Source organism: Phoca vitulina, unplaced genomic scaffold, assembly GCF_004348235.1.
Source record: "Phoca vitulina isolate PV1807 unplaced genomic scaffold, GSC_HSeal_1.0 scaffold6, whole genome shotgun sequence".
Classification (NCBI taxonomy): domain Eukaryota; kingdom Metazoa; phylum Chordata; class Mammalia; order Carnivora; family Phocidae; genus Phoca; species Phoca vitulina.
Window position 1 is genome coordinate 39,554,254 of NW_022589709.1, and position 17,255 is coordinate 39,571,508.

The 17,255-nt window shown below is 35.9% G+C and overlaps 1 protein-coding gene across 1 annotated transcript in view; it reads right to left on the reverse strand.

Moving 5' to 3' along the window:
• ADGRV1 (adhesion G protein-coupled receptor V1) overlaps positions 1-17,255 on the reverse strand; it is a 538,587-nt gene that overhangs the window by 458,175 nt on the left and 63,157 nt on the right. Inside the window, exons 3-9 of the mRNA XM_032403550.1 lie at positions 16,815-16,964; positions 15,588-15,683; positions 12,785-12,889; positions 9,179-9,738; positions 8,561-8,831; positions 7,844-8,173; positions 1,342-1,518 (exon numbers count right to left, since the gene is read on the reverse strand). Of these exons, the coding sequence (XP_032259441.1) occupies positions 1,342-1,518; positions 7,844-8,173; positions 8,561-8,831; positions 9,179-9,738; positions 12,785-12,889; positions 15,588-15,683; positions 16,815-16,964 (1,689 nt within the window). The remainder of the gene's footprint in view (positions 1-1,341; positions 1,519-7,843; positions 8,174-8,560; positions 8,832-9,178; positions 9,739-12,784; positions 12,890-15,587; positions 15,684-16,814; positions 16,965-17,255) is intronic.

Here is a 17,255-nt window from a genome sequence, read left to right on the forward strand (position 1 = left end):
GATAATGATAAAGTTTTTTTCAAATAAAGAATATAAATGAATACTTAATGGTAGATATGCTGTTCTTTTTAAGCCCCTAAAAAGGTATTTTCTTTGTTCTTTGCTTTTTAACACAACCCATCTTGAAAAATGGAAGATATTTTCCTCACTAGCCATTCTGCTAATTTGACTAGCAATGGTCAGGGTTAACGACTAGTGAGCAAAATAGGATACTTAAGGAAGACAAAAAAATTAAGAGTCACCCTGAGGGAGTGGGTGTAGTCTGGGCTATGGATGGGACAAAGAGAAAGAGAGCTGAGGGAAATTTCCACCCTTTCTGTTTCCCAGAGGGGAAGAATGCAGGTTCACAGAGCCCAAAACTTTCCCTCAAAACTAATTTCCCTCAAGGGAAAAATATGAAATGGTAAATTGACAGCAGATAATGAATAAAAGCAATCCACTCTCTAAACGTTTTTAGTTTTTCAGTTTTTAGAAAGAAACAGTGTACTAATAAAAAAATACAGAAAATCAGAACCATCTTGAAAAATGAGCTGCTCTGCCAATTTATAGAATCAAATATACAAACAAAGGAAGTTGCGAATACCATATTTTGACATGAGACTTCGATAACAAAAACAATTCTCCACTTTTCTGATCTGAACCCCAACCCACTTTAAATCAAATCTAAGTTATGAGAGTCTTAGAGAAGGTTTCAGGGATAGACCAGAACCCAGGTAATGGTAAACCTGAAAGTCAGAGCCATCCCTAGATAGATGGTAGGAAAATTCAATCAGGGTAGGGGTCAGGTAGGGGTGCTATATATGTGAGTGTGCTTTTGTGTGTGTGTGTGTGTGTGTGTGTGCGCCCACAAAAATGTACCCATATATATAACATAAAATTCCTCAGATTTGGCATTCCACAACTTTACCACCACCAAGTGGAATGGCGATCCAAGTGGATCACTTCCACCGCCAAGCACAGAACCCAAGGCAGCCACCCTAGTCCTTCCCAAGGCAAGCATGAGGAATGCTAATAATGGAGTAAGTCAAGGATACCTGCAATACATGTGACTTAGCCAATAAAAAAAGAAAAATTATGTTTGGCTATCACTCTGACAAATGTCATAGCACTATCTAAAAGCATCCACATCAAAATATCCAATTCTGGCCATGAGCAATTAATTCTAATTTTATTCTAACAAATATGGCAAAAGATGATGGAAAAATCACATATTAATCAGTTACTTAAATGACATATTGAAGACTTGCTGTAAATGGTGAAGCTTTTCAAGATCTGTTAATTCTGTGTCTATGCCTTATCTCAGACTCATTAGGCCCCATCAATAAGAAAAAGCCTACTTACCACTTCAGCAGCAGAATCTTCTGGTTCATGTAAAATGATTGGAAGATTGCTAATGAAGCCAATTTCTCCATTTGCAATGTCTGGAGTAACCACTAAAGAAATATTCTGGACTTTCCCAAATCTAGGACTTACAGGTGGGATTGGGGGAATTACGTTCACCAACTCCACAGTTTCCAACTATAATAAACAAACAAACACAGTGAAAAATTTAAAAGAACAGAAATTTTTAAATTAAAAAAAGTCTTAATAGCATGGGGCAACAAATGTAAAGGTCACAAACTTGGCAACTTCATCTCCTCTTACAGTCACCATCTTATTTCAATCTCCTACACTGGCTTCTTGAGCTTTTTTTTTTTTTTTTTGCTCTTCAGTTATAATTCCCCAGGGTTCTTTCTAAGCCCTTTATCTTATTATGTCATACCCTCTCCCTAATAATCTCTGGATCTCTCCTTCAAATTCCAAATCTTTGTAACCAACTGCCCATGGACATCATAAAAATGTCACACAGACACCTTACAGTTAGAATGTCCAAAATAGAAATCATTTTCTCTGTTCCATGTCCCCTCACTACTAACATCACCAGCACTACCATCTGCTTTTCCTCCTTATCACCTGTACCCAACTACCTTGACCTTAAAGCTAAACTGAGAGTTGCCCACATCTCATTCTTCTCTTTCACTGACCCATGCCTCCAATCAATCACCCACTCCCCTTCTATGCCAGAGAAAATTCACTATCAGAACATCATTCAGAACACCAAATGTAACCTGTCTCTCCGTTTAAAGAAAAACAGCATATGTATAACACACAATATCCCTGTGCTTAATGAACATGACCACAAGAGTAACTTCCATAGTGCTGACATCTAGAATGGCCTCCCTTCATTACCTCACAAGGCCAAAATGTAGCCATTCTTAAAGTCCAGTTACATCTCCCTCTTTCATGAAGATTTCCTGGTATCTCCAGCCCTTTTTATTCTATCTTTCTGAATTTCTATAACTACCCTCCCTAAACTTAGAACGTTATCGTAAATTTCACATGTTGATTGCTTATCATCATTTTGTGTATTCCAGACTTTTACTTCGTAACAAAGCCTTTGTGAGTCTGTGTTCTTCTCAGCATTTTCCCAGGCCATGACACAGAACCAAAACTGCAGCTGAGACACAGTAAATGTTTGTCAACTCATCCCTCCAACACAAAATGAGCTCTATAGGAATCCTGGTGTATCACAAACCTTCAACATCTTAATACTCTAACTTTCCAAAATTCAACTGATCAATCCATACAGTGTTCACTTGAGGAGTATAGGAATAGATAATCATTACAGGACTGCAAAAACAACAAATATTTTAAGATGAAAAGCAATTCTGAACTTAATAAGACATTATGGATCTCCCATTCTTTAGAGCCCTCTGTTAGGCTTTGTAATGTGGAAACAATGCCAATAAGTAACCACCAGAAGAGACTTGTGATTTAAGTTGATTTTCCACAAATGAACAGGAGTAGTTCTGATCCCACACACAATGTCACACTTTATGATAAACGATATATATTTTAAAGGCAAAAGTAAATGCCCTTTTAAAATGTCACACATTTTGCTTTAAAAATCACATACAGGAGGGGCGCCTGGGTGGTTCAGTTGGTTAAGAGTCTGACTCTTGATTTCAGCTCAGGTCATGATCTCAGGGTTATGAGATCGGGCTCTGTGCTGGGGATGGAACCTGCTTAAGATTCTCTGTCTCCCTCCCACTACCCCTCGCCACCCCAGTCTTGCACGCCTCTTTAATAAATAAATAAATAAAATAAATATTTTAAAAATTTTTTTAAATCTAAAAATCACATACAGGAGAAAGATAGGAAAAACTCCGTATTTGGTAAATAGTCATTTGAGTAAAAGAAAAAAACGAAATTAGAATGACACATTTTGCCAAATATGTTATATAGACCAAGTCAAGTAAAATAAGACGTGTAATTCTTTAGTATACTGCATTTACTTTATAAAATAAATACAATGTAAAGATAAATAGTAAAAACCACATACCTGTCATTCTTTCTAGATAAAAGAAATATATATACATGTAAATTTCTACTTATCTTAAAAAATATTACAAAGAATAAATACAATGTATATAAATGTATATAAAATATATTTAATTTATATATATATTTAAATTCATATATAAAATGTATATAAATATAAGGTGTACATTGTTTGGAGGCAGAGATGTTTCTAAAATACTTGGTCATGTATGAGTAAGCATGTGTTTGTGAATGAACACTCCCATTCCCATACATTTGCAAAGAGCTAAACTGAAATACTATTTAAAACATCAATATATTTTTACTTCAAAACTTTCTAAAAAGAAAGGAGGAAAATAAATAAGTCATATCTTACATTTATCAAAAAAAGCTATAGAATTAATTCTAAATATAGGATTTTTGAAAAATACAAAGAAATGAACCGATCAAAAGGAAAATGCTAATTTTCCATGGCTTATTTCCTAGTCTCTAAGCCTTTTTGTCTGGGTTCCTTAAGCATCTGCTAAATCAAACTGCCCCATTCATAAAGAGTCGTTCTTTGCTTTCAGACAGTTTGCAACTGGGACAGCACATTAGCAAACCCAAGCCTGCCAAAAGTTGTATCTCAGACTAATGTATTTAGCGGAGAGGGTTAGTGAAGAATGAGGAGTTCATGTCTCAGATTCTCCTTTCTTCAGTTTCATTCAACTTTCCATGCAGAATCTGATGCCTCCTATTCTTGTGTTGCTTATCCATTACGTACTATACAAACTACACAACCTTCTAATTTCAAGGAGCTTTCCAGAACCTACAGCTGTTTTGAACCTCGAGGAATTGTGTCAGTGACTAATAATGTCTTTTTTTTTCTAAACTGTTAAATGAACTATCTGCACTGTAAGACCTTTTGTTTTTTAACTGAATACAGAGAGATAAAGAATCGAGTCTGGAATTAGTGGTACAAACACATTTCTAAACCGGCATCACCAAAATTCAGACACTACACACTTCTTCAAGTTTTCCCTTACTTTTCAAGTGGCATCAGGAAAAAATTCTATCATGTTCATATACAATGCTGAAAATAGCTCGGATAATATCTGATCCATAGATGGTCCTTAATAAGGTTTTGTTTACAAAGAGATTCTCTGCAGCTACTTGGATAGAGATACAAGATATTTTCAAAAGACTAAGAGCTTAATAGAAAGGTTACTAATATTCGCACAGATACCGGGGGGTCTGTAGCCACAGTAAAAACTGGTCTTGAGGCAGCATGAGAAAAGAAATCAGAAAGCTAAAATGGGAACAGAAAAGTTCTCCACAACTCAGAATCAACATTATTGCATCATCAGTCCTTAAACTCACCTCACATCACTACAACGACTACAAGAATTCCAGGATGCCCAGGCCTCCATGAAAGCAAAAACAGCTGTGTAAAATCTTTGCTTTATTTCACTTGGGTTAATAATTTGTTTCTCATATCACTTGTGCCCTACAAGGGAGAACTGAAAACTGACATACCTTAAACATACGTTATGAATTTAAATGTTTGTGCTCCCCCAGAATTCACCTACTGAAAACCTAATCCCCAGGGTGATGGCATGTGGAAATGGGACCTTTGGGAAATAATTGGGTCATGAGGGGGGGGGACCCCCATGATGAGATTAGTGCCTTATATGAAGAGATGCCAAAGAGCTTGTTTCCTGTCTCTCTCCACTATGTGAGGACACAGCAATAAGACATCAGTCTGCAAACCAGGAAGAGGGCTCTCACCAGTCACTCTCCATGCCGGCACCCTGATCTTGGACTTCCCAGCCTCTGGCACTGTGAGAAATAAATGTCTGTTGTTTAAGCCACCAGTCTATGGTATTCTTTATAGCAGCCGGAACTAAGACAATGTATATTAATGAGAGTGCTCTGAATCCAGAGGATACTGACAGCAGAAAAGGCAAAGGACAGAGCTGACACCAAAAATAAAAACTCCATCAAATTCTGAAACTCCTCTTGACAAGTTATTATCTCCCAGGTACTCTTGAAAACTGCTAAGTTTGGGAAATGCTACCCTAAGTGCAAACTGATGAAATTAGTTATGCACTTTCATGTATTATTAGGACCAATCTTAAAAAATGTTGTGACATATTTTTTATAAGGCCAAATGTATAGCTTTTTAAAAAATTTCTAAATATATCTCCAAATGTGTTCAGGTAGCGGCGTTCCAGTCCCTTTAACTTCTTGTTCAACATGGCCAAGGCCAGGGACTCTACCACATGCTCAATTCCACTTCACAGATGCAGATGCCCCATCTGGCCACTCATGTCACAAGAGCATCCCACAAGCCACAGGGGAAGCAGACACAACTGTGTACAAGGCCATGTTCTCTTCACCCATCACTTCAAGAGAAATTCAGGGGTCCTCCAAGAATGGGTTATCCTCATAGACAGAAGTATGCATCACATCATAAGTTCCCGATTTTGAGGGGACACAAAATACCAATAACAATAGTAACAAAAGAGGGAGAGCAGAATCTCCCACCACTAGTGGCAAAACCTTTGGAAACAAAATGGCAAAAGTTCTCCCTCTGGGTACATGAATTACAAAAAGGCATCCTCTACATACTGATAAATCATATATCCCCATAACGGGTCACGGACTAGACCCCTCCACCAGGACTCCTCAAGAAATACACAAATGGTACAAGCATGAGCAGTGGCCCAGCTGAAAACAAACAAACAAACAAACAAACAAAAAGACAAGAGTCTTCAGAATAAAAGGGCTTACCCTATCAAATGCTAAGCAAAGTGGGACACAGTCCTGTGGAATTCAGAACACCAAGAAGATTTAAAAAAAAACTTTAGAGTTAACAAACAAGTTACCTAAAAAAGTAAATAATGTCTTTACCCTCAATTTCTTATCAGCAACTGTGCTGTAAAATAATACCTTCCAAGTTCTGAAAAAAGAAATATTTTTTTTATTTTTATTTTTAGAGAGGGGGAGAGAGAGAGAGAAGGAGGGAGGAGCAGAGGGAAAGGGAGAGAGAGAATCTCAAGCAAGCTCCACACCCAGTGTGGAGCCCAATGCAGGGCTCAGTCTCACGATCCTGAGATCATGACCTAAGCTGAAATTGAGAGTCGGATGTTTAACCAACTGAGCCATCCAGGCACCCTGAAAAAATCATTTTAATCTAAAAATTTCTACCAAGCCAAACTATCAGTGTGAGTTTGAAGTTTTGTTTTTAGCGTCTCAAAGACTCAAAAAGTTTACTTTCCATATTCCTTTTCTGTACATGTATTTGAGGAAGATATACTACAACAAAACCCAAACACGATCCAAGAAGGAAAAAGCAAGAGATCAAGAAAATTCAGGAGCTCAGTAAAAACCATCCCAAGTAGCAGGTGTGAAGCAAGCATAGAAAGCAGTTAGTATGGCTAAACTCACCATCCAACATATATAAGACAACTGGAAGCTATAATGTGGTGAAGATGGTACATATAAAGGGAGCAGTTAGAAGTACTAGAGAAGGCAGCAATAAACCATAAAACAAAGTCTAGGCAAAAATATGAGACCAATTTAAATGTGCATGCTTCAAAAAAATTAATGGAATATGAAACTTCATTTGATATATATTTCGATTAGTAAAGTATGTAGTGATATAGGATTATAAATTCTTTATCAACCCATTCATACTATTTGAATCTCTATTAAATTTATTTACATAACCAAAATTTGATAAGCATCCTTTATTGCTTTCTAATTTTCAGAATCAACCAATGCCAAATGCATGGAAAACATAACCACACTATGAAAAGTGAGTGCAGATTTTTTTTTAATTTTGGCAATAAAAATAATGTTTTCCTTAATAAAAGTTAAGAAATAAAAAAAGACAAAGTGGAAGAATATGCTATGGGTCCCTAACTTCTTTTTATTAAGTAGATGAGAATCCAGAGATTCTAACTATAGTTAATAGACAAAGAAACAGATTTTTTTTTAGTATGTTAATTAAAAATACCTACACAATTTTTCTCAGATTGCTTTTTTATTTCTGAAATGCCTCCCCTGCACTATCCATCATGAAAAACTGTATTTATCCCACAAATCCCATTCCTATGTCATATTTTCCCAAATCAACTCAAAAGAATGGCAGATCTCTTTCTCCTTCTTCTCTCAATCTCCCCCATCCCCGCCCTCCTCCATTAACAATTTGTGTGACTCCATTACATCATCCATTATTTTCTGACCTGCATTTCAAGTTGGTATACTTTTATTATCACCTGATTAAAATATTAACTTTAGTAGGACCCTTGTTTTATTCTTCCTTATATGGCTTAAGAGCAGACACATTCTCTCCTTGGACTCCCTCAACAAATTGTAGTAACCAATGGTAGCATCCAAACCATCAATGTGGGCAAGATAATGGTTAGTTAACTCTCTCACACAGACAAATACATGTGCAGTTGAACCAAAGTTGAAACTGTTCTAATCACTACAGTACCTTTACTAGAAAGTGGGCCCCATTTTGAAGGAATGCATCATTTCTTATTGGTAGTTTTGTGGTGACTTGGATTTTTTGTTCTGGAAAAATGAGGTTATTTCTCCTGGACATATTTAAGATGCCGTCTTTTGCTTGCAAAGGGTCCACAGCTCCAGCAGGAATATAAAGGGCAGAATAAAACATCTTCACATCTCCTTTAGTTCCTCCTAGTCTTGTAAAACTCAGGGATAAATATCGTTCACCTGGGCTGCTTTCAATCTTTTGGTTTTCCATAGGAAAAAATGTTATTAGGCCATAAACATCATCACTATCCTGAATGTAGAACAAAAGCTGCAGATAAAGAAATAAAATATTAAAGTGTAGAATTCTCACATCTGAGAATACCGAACTGTTGATTTTCTAGGCTATTCTGATTTTTAATATTTATTTACATATCATGTCTAAAGATGATCACTTTTTATATGTACCAGAGTAAAAGATGAATCAAAAACAGATTTGGCAAGTTTCCTAATTTATTGTTTGTGGAATTCTTTTGAAGAGTAAATTTTTTATTTACAGAACAGAGCATCTTGAGCAACGGAAACATACATCATTTCTAAAACCAGTGTTCTTCCTGTTGCATCCAACTAGACATAAAAGTGATTTGTGTGATCAAATTCTTTGGCTCTTTTGGAACACGGAAATATTCACACAAGTAAAGCATAACAAATGATCTACCTCTGCTGGTTCGCTCACTTCTGCACCTCCTCGTACTGTATGAGGCAGAATCCGAAGTAAATAAGCTTCTGCCTCTTCTGGAAGATCATCATTAACAATAGTAAGAGGAACTGATGCCAACATCTGCCCTTGTGCAAAATGGAGAACTCCAGAACTTGGTCTGATATCTGCCGTTACTGGTGAGGGATCACTGCTATTCCGTGTCAGTTCCCAGTTCACAGAAATATTCCCGTGGGTGCCACCATTTCTAACCACTGTAATTTCTTCAAATCTAGAATTTTAAAAGAAGTATATATGGTCACATATTATACTGTGTTTCCCTTAGCTGGGCTTTTTCAATGTCAAACTGGCCGTGAGATTTTGGTAAAAGCAGAATCCGTATCATAGAGAACGAATGGCTGTTTTAATATGAAGGGGGAGTTATGTAGATGTGTCCTGGGAACCTATCATAATATGAATTCACTTGCATATTTAAATCACTCTGAAAATAAAAAAGAAAACAGCAAAACCATGGTGGAAGAAGTGACACAGTTCGACACTATGTCCAACAGCACAAATACTAAATCTCGGAATAATATATTAAAGTAACTGTAGTAACAGGTTTAAAATAAACCATACCTTGATGTTGTATCTTCATCAATTACAACTGTCCTTTCAAACAAGATACTGTTGAATGACAGGACTCCATAAGGTTTGTCATTTGGCTTAATGGTGATTTGCACAATAGAAGGGGCTAATAGCACAGCATCTCCCTGCAAGGTATCTTTTAGTAATACAACATGAAATGATTCCGCAATCTCCGGAATGGTGTCGTCAACTATCTGAAATTTTAGGTGTGACTCATGAATAAAAGATGGAAAAACAATAGTTGGGGTTGGCTGAAGATCAATGAAGTCTAAATTCTGCTGGGCATGTGCTGTTGAATTCCCAGTTACAATAACATAACTGATTGAAACTTCATATTCATCTGATCCAATCAGATGCCCATTGTCATCTTTTCCACGAACCACTGGAATTAGGAGTATGTGGTCTTCCTCAGGAACCAAATAAACATTCTGAATGAATCTCACGGGACTATCATTTTTCTTAATGATTATCTCAACTGAGCTCCTAGAGGTGTTGATCTCAGCTCCTCCTTCAACATTTTTCAGTTGAATCAAAAATATTTCATCATTTTCTGGTACCTGTCAAATAAATATAAACAGTAGCAAAAATACCAATAGCCAAAACATCTGCAAAGACACCAAAGTATATAAAGTTGCTATGTTTCAGTACAAAGAAACAAAAAAATTTTAACTGAAGGGAGTAGAGAGGCTTATTTAATACCTACATACTAAAATATTTTCCAAAGCTACATAATATATTTTTGATAGGGAAGGAAAAGTTCATAAAGCAATGGTATGGACAGGTATTAAAGTATAGGTATAATGTCTTTCAACCTTGATCAATCTTTAGGTAACGCTAATGATTTGACAGTAAATCTGGGCATAAAATTTTACTACTTTTATCAGAAGTAGCATGATAGTAATCTAATAATATATAAGAATATCTAAGAATCTGGAATAATATTATCATAGATATAGGATATCTAAGAATCTGGAAAACTAACACATTACACATCACATGCAAATTGTTAGTTTTCAACATGTGAATTATTCTTGCTTTTCTCTAAATGATTTCTAATTCGAGAGGTAAACATATACCAACCATATGATTTCCAAAATACACATCATGCCTCTGGAGAACAAGCTATAAGAGTCACTATCAGGCAAATGTTGACATTGTTAGAGTGAAACTTTTTTTTTTCTTTTTTGCAACTGCACAGAAATCCTAGGGATAATCTTCACTATGCTGTTTAAATAAATTCTGTTTTATGAATGAAAGGGAAAAAACAAATCTTTTTACCTCTATCAACAGCAATATAAAAGGTAAGGCTATTTATCTAAAAAAAAATGCTGTGATTTGATTGATCTTTTTACTGCCCAATTTTACTGAGGAATAATTGACAAATATAATTGTAATATATTTTAAATGTACACATGATGGTTTGATGTACATATACATTTTGGAATAACTGCAGAGATCCAGAGAATTAACACACTCATCACCTCACACAGTTGATTCTTTTTGTGTGAGTGACTCAACACTTATGATCTACTCTCAGCAACTTTCAAGTATACAACACTGTATTATTAACTGCAGGCACCATGCTGTACATTAGATCCTCAGAGGATGATCTTTTAAGTTTCTAGTTAAAATGTATAATTAATCGTTGCCCCAAATTATAACCTTCTCAAGGATCTAAAAACAAAAGGTTTTTACTAGCTTAAAGAACCAGATGAACTAGAGTTATCAATGTTACCTAATATTTCATTTTTTCAAGAGAAACAATTTCTAATAATGTCTTCTAAATTGTTTGTTTCTCTTCTCTTGGGATTTGTTGTGATTTGATTTCACGATTTTTTTGTAGTAAGGTCGAGGGATGGTTAAAAATTCCCAGCTATTTTATTCTCTCTTTTTTTCTGACAATATTAAGATTATTTTATTAAAAGTTATGTTTTCTCTCATTTCTCTCATTATCTCATTCACAAGAGATACCCTTGCACATTATTGTTCAAATCCATTCCCTTCTTAGTTAAGTTAGCTGTGTCATCTCAATCCTTGGTAACTTCAATGTGAAATGTAAAAACAACTAAAGCCTTCCCTTGAATGTGAACATTTAAAATATCCAAACAAAAGAGTATGAATTACAATAGAATTTTCTTTGCTTTCTTAGTAAAATACTTATGCTGGGTAGGTAGTACTATATACCTGCTCAAAACGGAAATCACTAACAAAAATCAATCATCAGGGTTTACAAAATGCTTAGGTTTTTGTACTACATGTGGCTGCCAGTTATTTTCAGGTTCATCAGCTTTTAGATATATAATTTTATGTAATAGCAGGAAGGGAAGAATGAAGGGAGGGAAATCAGATGGGGAGACGAACCATGAGAGACAAAATTCTGGGAAGAGATGCTGGTTTTTATATGAGGGAGAATCAGTGTAAAGCACTTAGAAGAGTAAATGGCATAATTAAGTGCTCAGCAAACGTTAGTTGTGATTATTTCAACAAAACAAAGGCTCAAGACTCAAGAAAGTAACTTCAGACATCCAGAAAGTAACATTCAAAATTTGCTATTTTGCCTTATCTTTCCCCAGCCAATTTTTTCCCCACATTTGTTATTAGATACATTTTCAAAAATGTACTATCTAAGCACATATTCTCAAGTACATGAAACATTCTTTAAGGCTTCCCGTGTAGAACTTGCAAGACTACCGCATATTTAATTACTGTTACTATGTTTTTCATTCATTATTCTCTTACGCCATTTTATTTTTTTATGCAGTTAACATAACCATCATACGATGTAGRTCTCCATGAGCACAAGAAGAACTCTTCTATGCTTCAGAATTATGTTATATAAATCCAACTATCCATTTGATTGATATTGCTATTAATAATTAAGATAGAAACTGGTAAGATAGAAATTAATGCTCCAATATTTGGAAACAGCATATGAACATGTTCTAGATATTATAAAACACAAAAATTAGTTGAAGATTTGAATATGTATCTCATAAAATAGCAATATGGTGACACATTGGTGTGCATGTGGTTGTTAAGCAATCAAATGGAATGGTGACAGCTAGCACCCTAAGAAATGCACCTCACCCACAGCCTATCTTATTCATGTCAAATGCTGTAACACATATGGACCTCCATGATGGAGTGTGACTGCTCTTAACAGCATCCATTAAGAGTATTTTTTTTTTAATGGGGAATGTAAATGAGAGAAGACGAGATATCAAATAATTTTACATAAGCCTAAGTAACCCATGGGCATTTTAAAAATTCATATCCTTGAAAAGGTTTATCATAAAGGTTTGATGGATTTTATAAAATTAACATTATTATTTTATTTTGTGGTTTATTATTACCACCCCTGTATATAAAATGATACATTGTGTTTCATGATAGCATAGTATATGCAACCAGCAAAAAAAACATTTTTTATTAACTATGAAATTTATCAGAAATAAATAAAAATAAAAGTATTGACTTTTATTTCATTTTTATTAGGGGTCATGCTTATTATACAAAGGACTTTGATTTTTTAAGTTATAGCCACCTGATGTGAACTCTGAACTGTTACCATTTAAAGTGATTTCAGAATAAACTTACCTCAAAAGTCACAGTAACCATTCCATAAGTTCCTTTTTCTCTGATGAGAGTAAGAGGCACCGATTCATTTCTGCCCCTGGGCTCACTCACTGCGATTGAAAAAGGCTATTGGGAACAGCAAAGACAATCAGGTACTCATCAGCCAGAGGTAGAGGTGGTGCAAACTGTTAACTTGAAATACTAAATTTACATAGACAAATTAATCCACATCATACCCTAAGAATGTGGTACATCCTAGCATTAATTAGCGGTAGCTAATAAAAAGGCTTGAAAGGTTAAAAATAATAGTGTAAAGGGAACATAAAACTTAGTCAGGCAAAAGATGCAAGTTCTTGTCCTGATTCTACTACCATCAACTAGCTATTCTGCTGAAGGATCTTAAAGGTTATCTAGTTGAAAGATGAGAAACTCAAATGCTCACAGGGACCCGGGATGTCACAAAATCAAGCTGTATCTCCACACCAGAGAAGCTCATTGGGACCACCCACTGGGCGCTCCACCAACAGGCCTTTCTCCCAACCACTATGCCCTTCTCATTGGTCAGCCTGCCAATGAAAAGCAGAGAACTGCCAACGATTTTCAGGACATGATCACTGGGGGAAAGAAGCCAGGGCTTCAAATGCTGAAACATGCTGGCTTCACTGCCTGAAACCAGGCCTAGAAGAGGAGGAAGAGGGAAACAGCCAGGTGCATGCTAGCTAGGGCAGAAGTGCCCATCTCTCCTGGTGACCCTAAGCCTCAGTGTCCTATCCATAAATGGGGATCAGAATACCTTTCCCAAAGACATCAAACATCATCAATGCTATCTTCATCATCAACATAACCATCTTCCAGACCAGGAACCAAAGCCAGCCTATTTAGCAACTACTGTGAGCTCAACAGTTAACTTTGTTTCATTTTAACCACAGGGGCAAGTGCCCAGTCAGGGGCTGCCTGGCAGCACTGCAACCACAACAGTCAGGGACCCGGGACCAATGCTAGAGACTATAGGATTCATTCCCAGAGGCTAAGAGGTACTATGTCAAAAGAAGGAAAGGAAAGGAAAGGAAAAAGGAAAGGAAAAAGGAAAGGAAAGGAAAGGAAAGGAAAGGAAAGGAAAGGAAAGGAAAGGAAAGGAAAGGAAAGGAAAGGAAAGGAAAAGAAAGGAAAAGAAAGGAAGGAGCGTGGGAGGGAGGGAGGGAGGGAAAGGAAAGGAAAGGAAAGGAAAGGAACGGAACGGAAAAGAAAGGAAGGAGGGTGGGGGGAAGGGAGGGAGGGAGGGAGGGAGGAAGGAAGGAAGGAAGGAAGGAAGGAAGGAAGGAAGAAAACTTTAAACAAGTCAGTATGAGGTTAGGGGTGATAAGCTGGGAGTGAATATAGAAGAAAGACAGTAAGGAGAAAAATTAAGCAATTAAGAGAGCCTGCTTTATAATTAACTAGTAATTCCCTATCATTTAAATAGAATTGACTGATTAATTTAATAAATTTTGTAAATAACAATATAATGGAGGTCACAAAATGTCTACTATATTGACATTATCCACATCTTTTTTAATAAAGATACTGCAATTAAATGATCATATTTATCTATAGCCTGCCTTGTTTCAGAGATAATTTAAGGTAAGAAAATGACATACAATGCACCAATTTAGCAGCAATCTAAATTGGAAAATAAATAAAAAGCTGGGGAGTATCACATCATCTTTTAGTAATGATAATTAGTAACATGATTCAAAAAGACTCAGTATCAGGAAGGTTATTGTAGTCTAAAACTTAGTGGCAAAATCCAATTGTATCCAAGATAAATTTTGTTTTAAGAGCTGGAAACAATTTCTCTCAAGGGGGAACCTGTCTTGTGTATTTGTTTCTAAAGATAAAACTCTTTGAACATAGGACTTGCCAGGGACACAGGAATTCGGTGATCAGGGGAAAAAAATGAACTGCTGAGCAAAACTGAGGGGGATGACAAGGAGTTTTAACCTTTAAGAAATATTAATAAATGGGAAAATCTCAGGGAAGGGATTGACTACAGAATTTTTAAGAACTGTAATGTCTTCATTCCATTCAATTTTGAGTTTACTATAGGTTTTCCCAGTACTCTTCCAATAAGTTTTTCTCATCTCCCAACTTCCCAAGGAGGCTGACAAACAGTATTTTCTTTAAGTGGCAACTGAGGAAATTGAGCAAAAGGAACTAGACTACAACATCTGCTACAGACTGAATGTTTGTTCTATTCCCAAAGTCATGTTCAAATCTTGGGAGGTGGGGCCTTTCCGGAGGTGACCAGGTAATGAGGGCAAAGCTCTCATGAATGGGATTAGTGCCTTTATCAGAGAGACCTCAGACAGCTCCTTTGCCCCTCCTGCCCTATGAAAGCACAAGAAGATGTCCGGGAAGCAGGTCTTTACCAGACACCAAATCTGCTGGCACCTTGACCTTGGACTTCTCAGCCTCCAGAACTGTGAGAAATACATTTCTGTTGTTTTTAAGACACTAGTCTACAGAATTCTGTTACAGCAGATGGAACAGACTTAGACAACATCCAAGTTAGAGACCAGCAAAGGAGGTAACGAATGAGTCAGGTGGAATATCAGCAGGAGATTAGGATAAGAGATGGCCACGATCACATAGGCCTCCTGAAGCTGAAGAAATCTTAGGTAGAACAAATGAACAGTCTACAAAATGTGGGACATGGATGAAGTTCGAGTGAATTTTATTTAAATATCAAGTGGCAGGATGATGCCAGGTAACATCATGAAAAATAACAAAAAAATTTAATAACTATTACCCAGCAACCACAAGAGTAATCAAATTGCAACCATACCATATTAAATGAAATAATTCCAAATGCATTGTCATTTGATAATATTGTCACAGTCACAGTCCTTGGCCATCCAAGCTTCACATTCGCTGAAGGTTTCTAAATAAAAGCCATAAGTTAATAAAATTAGTAAGTTAATAAAATTAAAAATAAGAGAAACAGAATCATTTTAATAGAGTTTGTCTTTATGTAATTGTTCAGAATATGAATAAAAATACAAGTACACTTTTAATGCTGATTAAGAAAATATATTCAAACTAAGTCAACATGGTAAAGAAGTCCCAAATAGAAACTTTTTAAAAAGTTTAAAAAACCATTAATCACTGGCTATTAAAATATAAATCAGTATAATGATAAGTATCACTGGCTAGTAATGCTATAATATAATTACTCTAATGTCATTACTAATATAACAGAGAAGTAAGCAGTATGGAATTCTATTCGAATATGATTTCTTTTCTTACACTACAGAAGGTGCCAAAGCTTAAGAATTATTTATTCTATAAATCATAGAGCCAAATTAAAGATAAAATATTAAAACATTTTTTCTAATCAATAAGGGAAGAGTGTTCTTCAACATTTCTATTGATATTCAACAGCAGCATAAAGGAATATGCAAGAAAGGAATATACAAAAGCAAAACAGGACTATTTCAAGTATCATTTTCACAAAAATTTTACTCATACTGACCTAATCATTCTAAAAAAAATTCTCAATGCCCCTCAGAAAAATTAACTAGAACAGTGTTAACAGTCATTACCTCAACCTAACAGATCAAGCCATAAAGGATAATTAAACCTTGGGCTATTCAAGCATTTTTCCCAGAGGCAGTCCAAAATGATTCTAAGGCACAGGGACCTCCCACTTCCACGCTTGCTTTTTGTATCCCTCTCCTTTGAACTCAGAAGTCTTGGTCATTCTTTGTGCATCTGGTAGCAGGGGAGGGATAAAAGAGAAAGGGGCCAAATGGAAGACAGGTTTTCTTGAGCATCTGTCATGGCAATTCCTAAATAAGCTGAATGGATCCAAAAACCACCTGCAGAATCTTCTAAACAAGATTGTCTGAGTAATAATAACCAGACCGTGGAATTGCCAAAAAGGCTGTCACTTCTGAGTTCTACGAAAACCACCTCCAGTCTCTAGATGGGCTTATCTCTAGAGAAACAGATTTTTAAGCACTGTAAGGTTTCTCTGAGTTTCAGGTGGGTGGCAGGGTCAAGAAGGAATTACCTGTAATGTTAAGTGAAAAATAAAAGTTTCATCAGGCTCTGGTAAGTCATCATCACATACGGCTATGTACACTGTCCGATTTGTTTCTCCAACAGGTATAAACGCTGCAGCATATGTGTCAAAAAAGTCACCGGTGTCATGTCCATAGAGCTACCAAATGCAAAATACAGATAGTTCTTACAACACTGTTAGGACAAGCAAAACTGACGCTAATTGGAGCAATCAACAGAAAAAACAGGAATCATCAACTCACACTGCTGTTTACAGACAGGATGTACAAAAACAAAACAAGTATTTAACAACCGACAAAAATCACCTTCAAAAACATTATTAAAAATGATTCTAAACAAAAACATTTGTTTATGCTCTGGAAGGTAAAGGAATCATTACACAGAAAAGTAATAATTATAGGGCGCCTGGGTGGCTCAGTTTGTTGGGCAA